The sequence below is a fragment of the Narcine bancroftii genome, chromosome 1, assembly GCF_036971445.1.
Source record: "Narcine bancroftii isolate sNarBan1 chromosome 1, sNarBan1.hap1, whole genome shotgun sequence".
NCBI lineage: Eukaryota > Metazoa > Chordata > Chondrichthyes > Torpediniformes > Narcinidae > Narcine > Narcine bancroftii.
In genome coordinates, this window is record NC_091469.1 from 121,328,854 (window position 1) to 121,341,078 (window position 12,225).

The following is a 12,225-nucleotide window of genomic DNA, read 5'->3' on the forward strand; positions in this document are numbered from 1 at the left end:
CTACCCTGGTTTGTCCCTCCAAAGTACAACAAATCAAATTAGACAATAAGAATTATAGGCCAATTAGCTCATCATGTTTGTACCACCATTTCATCATGGCTGACTTAAGATACTTTTTAAACCCCATTCTCATGCCTTCTCCGTTATTCTCTTCCTAATCAAGAACTTGTATTCCTCAGTTTTAAATATACTCAACATCTTGGTTTTCGCAGCTGATGCGGCAACAAATTCCAGATTCACCACTGGGTAAAGAAATTCATCCTCATTTCTGTCCTAAAGGGATGGTCTTAGGGCCCAGACACCCCAACCAAAGAAAATATCCATTTTAGTCCACTCTATCCAGCCCTTTCAGTCTTCTAAAGGCCATTGAGTACAGACATTCCAGTGAGCGTCCTCTGCACCATCTCTAATGTCAACACATTCTTCCTCAGATAAGGAGCCCAAACTGCTCACAATACTCCCATGTGTGGTCTGACCATCTGCAAATTAACCTTTAGGGAATCCTGCATGAGGAGTCTACAACTTTTGTTTCTGAACTCGTTGCCCATTTAGAAAATAGTCTAAACACATTCTTTCAACCAAAGTCCACTGGTCATTGGCCTCTTCCCACCCAACCCCCTTCACTCTCTGCCTCCTGCCAGTCAGCCAATCTTCCATTCATGTCAGTATCTTCCCCAAAATACCATGGGCTCTTTTCTTCAATTGCAGCCTTGTGTGTGGCACCTTGTCAAAAGCCTTCTGAAAACCCAAGGAAACTGTATCCACTGACTCCCATTCATGTTATCTCCTTGAAGAATTCCAACAAGTTTGTTAAGATTTCCCCTTCATAAAACCATGCTGACTTTTGCCTATTTAACTGGATGCCATCAAGAACCCAAAAACCTCAACATTAATAATAGATTCTAACATCTTGTCAAACACCAAAGCCGAGCCATCTGGCCTATAATTTCCTGTCTTTTGCCTCCCTCCCTTCTTATAGAATGGAATTACATTTGCAATTTTCCAGTCCTCCAGAATCATTCCAGAATCCTGCTATTCCTAAAAGATCCCTACAAAAGCCCCCACAATGTCCTCTGATATCTCAAAGAACTCTGGGGTATGGTCAACCTGGTCCAGGTAACATCCATCTTCCGACTTCTCAACTTCCTCAGCACCTTGCCCTTAGTAATAGTGACCACACCCACTTCTGCTCGAGACACTCGAATATCTAGCATTCTGGTGGTATCTTCCCCAGTGAAAACTGATACAAAATAGTTAGGAGTTCACCTGCCATTTCCTTGTCCCCCATTACTATCTTCCCAGTGTCATTTTCCAGCAGTCGACCCTCACCTCGCTTTTGCTCTTTATAAATCTGAAAAATCTTCACACAGAATATTGCCTTTGTTAACTAAGGAAATTATAAAATTAAAAGCTCGTGTAGAGTAGCCAAGTGTAGTGGGAAACTTTAAAATGCAATAAAGGACAACTAAATGGGAAATAAGGAAAGGGAAGAAGGATTATGAAGGTAAATTAGCACAAAATATAAAAACAGAGAGCAAAAGTTTTTATCAATCAGCAAAGCGTGACTAGAGGCAACACAGGTCCAATGGAAGATGAGAGGGGGAAATTGATATTGAGTAATGAGGAAATGTCTAAGGCAATGAGGCGTTCTGTGTCAGTCTTCACAGTGGAAGACGTCCTGCATGCCAAAGAGTGATATTAGGGATGAGAAGGGAAGTGAAGGTCTCAATAAAATAATTGTTACAGAAGAGATAGTGATGAGCAAATAGACTGAGAGCAGACAAATCTCCTGGTCCTGATGGGATGCATCCCAAGGTACAGAGGGAAATGGTGGGAGCTATAGTCAATGCAATGGTAGTCATTTACAAAAAATTTCTGGATTTTGGGCAGTTCCCGGCAGATTGGACGACAGCAAATGCCATGCCACTTTTTAGAAAAGGATGTAGGCAGAAGACTGGTAACTATCGGCCAGTTAGCTTAATGTCTGTAGTTGGGAAAATGGTTGAAACTATCATTAAGGATGAAATAGCGAGATGTTTAGAATGAAGGGGTTTCATCAAGACACAGCATGGATTCAGAAAGGGCAGGTCTTGTTTGACAAACTTGCTGGAGTTCTTTGAGGATATAATGGGTGCGGTAGATAGAAGGGAACAGGTTGATATTGTATATTTGGATTTCCAAATAAGGTGCCGCACAAGACTTATCAATAAGATACAGATGAGTGAAGTCGGGGGAAGTATATTGGCATGAATTGAGGATTGGTTAACTGACAGAAGGCAGAGAGTCAGGATAAATGGGTGTTTTTCTGTTTGGCAGAGGTAAGAGGGGTGCCCCAGGGGTTGGTGCTGGGCCTGCAACTGTTCACCATTTATATTGATGATATGAAAGAGGGGACAGAGTGCAGTGTAGCAAACTTTGTGGATGATACTAAATTGAGTGGAAAAGAACATTTTACAAAGGATGTGGAGAGGCTGCAGGAGGATAAGTTAAGTTAGGTGAGTGGCAAAGGTCAGGCAGATGGAGTACAATGTTAGTAAATGTGAGGTCATCCACTTTGGTAGGAAAAATAGAAGTGCACATTGTTATTTAATTGTGAAAAACTGCAGCATGCTGTAGTGCAGGTTTTGGGAGAGCTTGTGCATGAATCGCAAAAAGTTGGGTTACTGGTAAAACAGGTTATTAAGAAGGCAAATGGAACGTTGGCCTTTATCACTAGAGGAATTGAACTCAAGAGCAAGAAAGTCATTCTGCAACTATACAAAGTACTGTTGAGGCCACACCTGGAGAACTGGGTGCCGTTCTGGTCTCTATTCTTGAGGAAGGATATTCTGGCTTTGGTGGCAGTTCAGAGGAAGTTCACCTGGTTGATCCTGGAGATGAATGGGTTGACCTACGAGGAGAGACTAAATCATCTGGGATTATACTCACTTGAATTCAGAAGAATGAGAGGAGATCTTATAGAAACATAAAACTATGAAAGCGATAGATAAGATAGAGGCAGGAATATTGTTTTCACTGGTCAGTGAGACCAGAACTTGGGGACACAGCCTCAAGATTCAGGGGAGAAGATTTAAGATGGAGAGGAGGAAAAACTGTTTTTTTTCCCCCCCAGAGTAGTGAATCTGTGGAATTCTTTACCCAGGGAAGCAGTTGAGACTACTTCATTAAACATATTTAAGGTTCAGTTAGATAGATTTTTACATAAAAAAGGAATTAAGGGATAATGGGAAAAAGTCAGGCAGGTGGAGTTGAGTCATTGATCAGATCAGCCTTGATATTAAATGGTGGAGCAGGCTTGATGGGCCAGGTGGCCTACTCCTGCTCCTATTTCTTATGTTCTTATGTTCACACTACATACCCTTTGGCCCACGATGTTGTGCCAACCCATATATACCTACCAAAAAAAAACTAAACACACCCTACTTTCATCCCTGTGCCTATCTCCGAGTTTTATATGCCCCTATTGTTCCAGCCTCCACCACCACCCCGAAAATGCATTTCAGGCACCCAGAACTCTCCAAAAAAAAGTGTCCCCAGTGTCTCATCTAAATTTTCCTCCCATCACTTTGTAGAGATGTCCTCTGGTGTTTGCTACTCCAGGCCTGGGGGAAAAAATGCTGACTGCCTACCTTATCTATGCCTCTCATAATCTTGTAGTCCTCCATTAAGTCACCTCTCATCCTTCTTTGCTCAAAAGAGAGAAGCTCCAACTCAGCTAACCTTGCCTCATCAGACATATTTTTCAATCCCAGCAACATCCTGGTAAATCTCCTCTGCACCTTCCACATCTTTCCTGCAATGAGGTGATCAGAACTGAACAATAAGATTCTAAGTGTGGTCTTACCAGAGATTTATATAGCTGTAACATTACCTCATGACTCCTGAACTAAATCCCCCTATTAATACAGCCCAGCATACCATAGGCCTTCTTTACTATCCTATCAAACTGCACTGTGACCTTGAGAAATCCATGGATTTGGACCCCAAGGTCCCACTATTCTTCCACACTGGAAAGCATCCTACCACTAACCATGTACTCTGCCTTCAAGTTTGACCTACCAAAATGCATCTCCCCACACTTACCCAGATTGAACATCCTGTTTATATTCTCTTGTAAACTTTGAGAGGCTTCAACATTATCCAGAACACCTCCAACTGTTGCACCATCTTCAAACTTACTGATTCATCCCTCTACATTTTCAACTAGGCCATTTATAAAAATCCCAGAACAGATCCTTGCGGCACTCCACTAGTCACTGACCTCCAGGCAGAATATTTCCTGTTCACTATTATTCTGCTTTCTACAGGCAAGCCAATTCTGAATCCATACAGCCATGGTTCCATGGATCCCATGCCCATCCATTGTCTTATATTACTGGTAGCTTACCTTTACATTTCATCTTTTTCTTTTAGCTTTTTAAATTGCATTCTGATGGCTTCCCACTAATTTGCATTTTATTGTAGATGCTTCCTTTTGCTTTTTGCTGTCCTTGACTTTCCTTGTCAGCCATGATGGCCTCATCCTCCCTTTAGAACATCCAAGGATGAATTTGTCCTGTGCCTTCTGAGTTAAGCTCCACCCCTATTAGTGAACAGTACTTCCAATCAACTTTAGCCAGCTCCTCTCTCATACCACTGTAGTCCCCTTTCTTCCACTGTGTACTGATACATCTGATTTTCAGTTTCTCCTTCAAATTTTGACAGTGAATTCTAACATATGATCATTGTTTATGGTTCCTTTACCTTAAGCTCCCTTATCAAATCTGGTTCATTACATAGCACCCCATTCAGAATTCCCCTTTCCCCAGTTTGCTCAGCCACAAATGGCTCCAAAAAGCCATTCTGCAAGCATTCTATCAACTCTTTACTTGGTATCTTTTATTACCCACCTAAATCTCCCAATCAACCTGCAAATTGAAATCCCCCATGTGTATCATAACTCTACCTTTTTTACATGCCTTTTCTATTCATCTCTATCATTTGTTTGTCAATTCCTGGCTACTATTAGGAGGCCTTTGTAACACACTCCATCCAAAAAAAAAAAAATCAGGGTCTTTTTAACACCAAGACACAAGAGCAACTTGTCCGTGAACTACTCATTAACTCTAACCAGAGTGGAACTACATCTTTTGATCCTATGTCTCCTCTCTTCAAGGATTTGATACCATTATTTTTTTAACCAACAGAGCACCTGCTGCCTACCTTCCTTTCCTTTCGATATGCTGTGTATCCTTGGACATTCAGCTCTCACCTATGATTTTCTTTCTGCCAATTTCTAAATGTGCTACAAGATTACATACCTCGTTCCTTCTATTGCATGCATTAAATACAAAATGTTCAGTTTTGTATTCATCTCCCCTCTCAATTTTTTTCTCCCACAATTTTATTCTAGTTCCACAAGTGAAATTCTTATCTTTATGCCTGCAGTCTTGTCCTATCAGCTGCTCATCTTTCCTCAATCTCACTACACATGGCATCTGCTTGTATATCCTATCATTGATTCCTAAGAAGTCGGCATTAAATTCCACCTGCCATTTTATCACTCATTTTTCTAGTCGATCCAGATCCCATTACAAACTTTCAGTTTTCCGTGCTGTCCATTACACTTCCTATCTTAGTGTCATCTGGAAATTTGCTGTTCCAATTTACCACATTATCATCCTGATTGCTGGCAGATGACAAACAACGATTGACCCAATAGTGATCTGAGACACACCTGTAATCTGTCCGTGACCTCACTGCTGTTTTGCCTCACTTAAATGGGTTGTTTACTTCTCCCAGCTAGTATAGGGAAAAAAATCCATTTAAGATCATCCCCATCTCTTTTGATAGTCACTCTGATCTTCAGGAGGACCAATTTTACCCACCAGAGCAGCACTAGAGTACTGCAAGGATATTAGTTCCCCTGCCGCTCACCCCACCATTTCGTTCATTCCTTGATGAAGGCCTCAAGCCCAAAACATTGGTTATCTATCTTTATCTTTGCTAATATAAAATACACAGTTTTATCTGCTGTTTCTCCAATATTGTATTTTTACTTCAAATATGGTGTCTGCAGACTTTTGTGTTTTACTTTGACCCTCCTCCAGTTTAGATGCAAACTACCCTGCTGGTACAGGCCCCACCTTCCCTGAAGGGAGGCCAACGATCTAATAACCTGAAGCTCTCACTCATGCACCATCACCTTAGTCACACATTAAGTTGTATTATTTTCATTTTTCTGGCTTCCTTAGCATGCAGCTAAGAGATCACAACCCTGGAGGTCTTTTCCTTCAAATTAACATCCAACCCCCTCCCCCCACCCCACTTTGCAAAATCTAGTCAAAGTTTATCATTTTATAATAAAATCAAGGAAAGTCAAATGGAATGCAAAATAGGCTGGCGATCCAGATCTGTGGCTTCACATCAGCAATAAGAAAATGATAAACCAGTTTTATCCTGAATCAGTACCAGTTTCTGGATTGATTGGAATCCAAATGCCGAAGATGTTGTCCCCGCTGTGGTAGAGGCTGGTGGAGTAGATGTCCCTTCCGAACTAGTTTCGAAAGCATTCGCTGAACCAAAATGTAAAGTAATCTGGAAATAGAATACATGAGAGGATTTACAGAATAATGTACAATGAACATAGGACACTACAGCCATTTGGCATACAAGAATCATTCAACAAAATTAAATTAATCCCATCCATATTCCTCAGTGCATATGTATATGACAATAACAATAAATTTATTAGATTCCCTGAAAATTCTTCTTAAACAACATTATTGTATCTGCTTCTATTAACCCCCCGCCCCCCAGGCAAATGCTATACAAAAAAAAACTCATACAGACCCTTTAAAAATTTCCCCCTTTTACCTTAAAACTATACCCACTGCCGGGGAAAAATAATCTGATCAGTCACCCTATTATGGCTGTGATAATTTGGAAAACTTTATCGGGTCACTCCTCAGCCTCACATGCTTCAGAGAAAACTCTCTCAGTTTGTTCAACGTGTCTTATAGTGAACGTTCTCTAATCTAGTTAACATCATGGTAGACCTCTTTTTCATCCTCTCCAAAGCCTCCACAGCCTTCCTCTCTAAAAAAAATTTTAGTGGTGACTAAAATTGTACACAATCCTCTAAATGTTACATAACCAGAAGTTTTCTAGAGCTTTTCCTAGGGTTTCAGATGCTGGAAGTAATTTCTGTAAAAAGGCATCAAGAAACCTAGTGCCCTCGATGTAAAAAAAACATTTCTGTTTATTACTGAAGATATCAGGTAAAAAAAAATAACTTTAGCACTAAAATGGAGGGATTTAAACATCAAATACAGTAAAACTCTGATTATCTGAAATTGGATTCTCTGAAATCTTAATTTATCTAAAAATTTCGGGTAAATGAGGATATCTGAAACAAATCAGAAATCCTCATTTATCTGAAATTTTTTGGAGCCTAACTGACCTTACAGGTTGAAAATTCATTCACTCGACATGAAATCAGAACAATTGTCCTCGTTTCAGATAACTCCCTCCCCTCTCTCTTTTTTAAAAACTTCCCCTATTGACTTTTCTCTCCAACTTTCCCTCTCAAACTGCGTGCCGCAGACTCCCAGCCGCAAGTGGTAGGAAGAATCTCTCGTCCCGGCGACACATCAAGGAGAGTGGCCTCCCAGGCAGGAGCAGGTCCTTGGGTCCACCGGAGCTCCTGACACTGACTCCTGATGCAGGCTCCGAACCCTTCCTCCAGCCTACTACCACACATGCACACTGGTCTCCCTGATGTGCATGTTCGGTAGGCCAAGGGGAGGATTCGGAGTCAGGACTCGGGAGCTCTGGTGATAGGGGAGCTGATCCACCAGCCCGGGAAGACTCCCTAGGGATTGGCCTCAGTGATCAGCAGCGATGTTGCAGTCAGCATTTTTTTGGGTGAGAATTAAACATTACTTTAATGCTTAAAAAGCCTTCCCTTGTTGTTTGTTGCTGTTTAAACATTAATACAAGTTATTTGCTGTTGCTACAGGGCTATTTTTTAAAGTGACCAGTTATCCGAAAAAACCATTTATCTGACATAGGCCTGGTCCCGACCATTTTGGATTCTTGGAATTGTACTGTACACTGACACTGCTCAACCCAGAGTTCCTCCAGCAGATTTTAAAAAAATCTATTGCTCCACAATCCAGCACCTGAAGACCTCTTCTTTAAATGCATTCAGGAGTGGATAGTGACAACACCGGCATTGCAGAGGGCAAAGTAGGGGGCAACATAAGTTGTGTTGTGGAAGTCGACTAGTATAATCGCATGGAAAAACTGTGCAAAGGCCATTGGGAGTAGAGGCTGAGCTTGTGGGATGTACTTAAGGAAATGCAAAGTTAGAAGGTTTATATTTTTAGAGATCAATGGCTGGTATCAACCAGTACAGAAAGAGAAACAGTTGATAGAGGTCCTGATGATGACTAGAGATTAGAGAAATGAACAGAGTATAAATAAGAATAAATGCTGGAGAATCCTGGAGAGGGCAGCCAAATCAAAAACAGCAAATAGTTAAGAAGCACGTGCCTGCACTTTCACTGCTTGCGATACACTTTGATCGAGTTGAAAACCCTTTAAAGATGCTTAGGCAATACCCTCAATTTGAACCCACCAGTTGAGAATGTCTCATGATAATTGTACGATAAAATATAGCAAGAAGGAAGAGGAAATATAGCAAAGAGGATAGAATTCACTCCAAGCCAAATTTTTCTCTACTTTAGTGGGCAGTTTCTTTTCACCCAATGGATTTGCGAGTACACAAAAAAAAAATCAATGTTCAATTGCTCCGAACATTCAACCCAGAGATGCAGAGAATAACCATTTTCTCTAACTCTGCAATTCTGACCTCCAGTGCCTACGTGTGAATGGATTTACAATGGTACATGTTCATGGAATAGCAGGGCAATAAGTTAAAATTATGTAAGGGAAATAAAAATGTTTTTTCAAAATTCATAAGCTCATAAAAAGTATGAGGATATCAAGTGATTGAAGATGAGGGAATTATGTTGTATTCTGGTAAACAATATACACCATATAAATACATCTCTTTTTTAATGTCAAGAACCAAATTTGAAGCCCCATGTCCTCTCAGTAAACAATTAAGAATACCCAGCTCTTAACAACACTCACAATTTTCCAAGCTAAACAATCTGCTGGAGGATCTCAGCAAGTTAAACAGCATCAGTGGAAGAAAAAGACAGTTGACATTACTGAATGATGTCTTCTTGAAGGGTTTTGGTCCAAATATCAACTCTTCCTTTTCTCCCACTGATGCTGCTCAATCAAGCAGAGTTCCTCCAGAAGATTGTGTTTAGCTTTAGAATCCAGTATCCGCAGTCTTCTATTTTTCAACAACTTTTCAAATATTATTGAATGGAAATTTTAACAAAGGTTTGTTCAAGGAATTAAAATGGGTAGAAAAGGAAAGTCTTGACTCTTTTGTTTTCTTTGGGTGTACGTAGAATTCTTGGCCCAAGGTTTTTTAGGCTCATCTCACCTGGCTTCAACTGCTAGCAAAATAATTTGCATCAAAGGGATAAACCAGCAGATTTTGGACAAGTATGGAAGGTTGAGTGCTGGATTCATCACACAAAACTAAAATATTTAAGGGCCAAAGTAGAAAGAGTCCAAGAAGAGTAGGGTTTGAAGTTATTTTTTGTCTTATATCAATACTTGGAAAGCAGAGAGATACAAAAAAGTAGCTGACCAGCCTGCCCCTTGCACTACCAAAAGGATTTCAACTGGTCTTCAATCCCAGCATCACTTTCACATACCTCCTTTATTCCCTCAGCATGCAAATGAATAATTGATCTGTGTGACAAATTCTGATCTCTTTTACAGTTCGCTAGGATAGATAATTCCAATTCCAAAAATGCATTTCCTCTCGTCTCAGTCTTATGAATGACCAATACCCTCAAACAAGGGAAAAATCAAGTCTACAACCTCACTTGTTAATTCCTCAAGAATTTCATATTTCCAATGAGATAACATTTTATTCTTCTGAAGGTTATTTATGCAAGTCTGTTGAATATTCCCTCATTCAACAAACTTGCATTCCAAAAATAAATCAAGCCATGATGCAAGCTGTCAGTATACCTAGAGGTTTAATAGTGTATTCATCAACATGCCAAATCTCCTCAGACTTCTGGTGTGCCCTCTTCGGTTTCATTGGTTTGCTGGCTCCAGGAGAGTTCCTCCGATATGTGAGCACCCATGAACTGGAAGGTACTGACCCTCTTGAGTGCCATTTCATAAATTAGGACAGGTGTGTGGTCCTTTGACCTTCCTTTCCTAAAATCCACAATAAAATTCTTTGCCTTGTTGATGTTGAGAGCAAGATTGAGGATCTGATTGTGTGGTTCCAGGTCAATAATGTCATGAGTATATATTCAATCATGAGTATATATGAATGATGGGCACAGCCTTGATCACATCATAAGGCGAGGAAGTCATAGATCCAGTTACAGCAGAATAAGGAGACCCAGATCCCTTTGATTGATTTTATTGTTTGCTGGTATGATGGGTGTTAAAGATAAGCTGTGGTCAATATGAGCAAAGGTCTGATGTAGATGTTCTTGTGGTCCAGGTGATCTAGTGCAGAGTGGAGAGCCAGCAAGATGGCATTCATCATTGACCTGTTGTAACAATAGGCCCTGTCCTTTCTGAAATAGTTTATTTGCTCCATAACCAACCTTTCAAAGTAGTTCACAGTAGACACAAATGCTGGCAGCTGAAGATCATTGAGGCATGTTTCCTCGCTCTTCCTGGACATTGCTTAATGGATGTCCTTTTCAGCTGATGGGGACCTCAGACTTTAGTAGTGAGAGGCTGAAAGTGTCCTGCTAAAACTCCAGCCAGTTAGTCTGCATAGGTTTTAAGAAAGCAGCCAAATACACTGCCTGTTCTGAAGATTTGCCCTCCTGAAGATTGAGTCTCAGAAACTAGGAGCAGAGTTGCCAGGGGCTGTGGAGGCTTCTGAGCGTGAATAACTGTTTTCCTTTATGAAGCGAGCATGGAGACACTGAAAAGATGTATCGGCAGTCCCCGGGTTACGAACATCCAACTTATGGACAACTCGTATTTACGTAGATGACGTGCGGCTTTTGGTGTGTCAGCTCGAATAAGGAGAATGCCATCCATCATTTTAAGTTGGATCACATTCCCATTAACAGTGTTGAGTGTGCCTGCTTCAACAAACTGAATCCACTAGTTCTATATGCGTAGAAAGGCAAAATATATACTGTATTATATACTTAGATAAACATTTGACTAACTGACGCTAAATAAGAACCAAATGTACCTGTTCCGACTTACTTACAAATTCAACTTAAAGACAAACAAAAACAGATCTTGTTCATAACCCGGGGACTGTCTGTATCACCTTGTTTCACCTTAGGATGTGATGGTGTGCAAGGCTTGCACAGCTGCCTACCTTCAGTAGAGAAGCCAGACCTGTACACAATATTTCCTTTTTTTTTTAAAAAAAACTTTATTTATTCGTTCAAAATACAGATAATAAGTAACATATATAACAATAAACAAAGCATGAACGTTATATTTTATATATATTAAAAAAAGAAAGAAAAAAAGGAAAGAAAACCTCTACTCCCCTCTTTCAGCCAACTCTCCTATGGAGAGCCATAAAGAAAAAAGAAAAAAATAAAGAAATGTTAAGCATACATATGAAAATCTAGTCAATATAAATCAAAATGTAAATATTCTGAATATAACAACCACCTATTAATAAAAAAACTATAGTTATCCATGAAACATATGTAATTTTTTCCATTATTAAACAATATTTCATCTCATTATGCCAAAAGTCTCAAATTTAATAATTTCAGGTAAAATCATATCTCTACCAAACAAATGTTTTACCAAAGATCGAACTTGATAAAAATACGCTTACGCTTAATCGGACTGTTTAAACCCTGAACATTAAAAATAGCAAACTTCAACTTTGACATATTCACTAATATTACTAAAAACTAATAATATCAATATATAAAGACTCAGATCAATGTAAATAGGCCCTCCAATAGGAGAAAAAGAAACCACAAATTAAAGTCTAAATAAAATGAAAATTAAAAAAAAAGATAAAAAGAAACCCCCCCCCCCCAAAAAAATACGAAAAGGTAGTAATCCCTAAACAAAAGTTGGGTGTGGATCACCCACCAGTGGCTGATGACTAGTAGAACATAGAGCAAATTTCTCCCT

General features: G+C 39.8%; 1 protein-coding gene across 11 annotated transcripts in view; it reads right to left on the reverse strand.

Moving 5' to 3' along the window:
• Positions 1–12,225, reverse strand: part of poc5 (POC5 centriolar protein homolog (Chlamydomonas)) — a 103,090-nt gene that overhangs the window by 10,413 nt on the left and 80,452 nt on the right. For 6 of the 11 annotated variants that reach the window (XR_011357565.1, XM_069937583.1, XM_069937574.1 and 3 more), the window contains one exon: positions 6,451–6,576. Coding sequence is in view for 8 of the 11 variants with exons in the window: in XM_069937583.1 (XP_069793684.1) it covers positions 6,451–6,576 (126 nt within the window). In the remaining 3 variants the exon portion in view is untranslated. Of the gene's footprint in view, positions 1–1,266; positions 1,361–2,780; positions 2,904–6,450; positions 6,577–12,225 lie in introns of those variants that run through there. The other 5 variants (XR_011357575.1, XM_069937627.1, XR_011357577.1 and 2 more) reach the window with 5 other exon arrangements.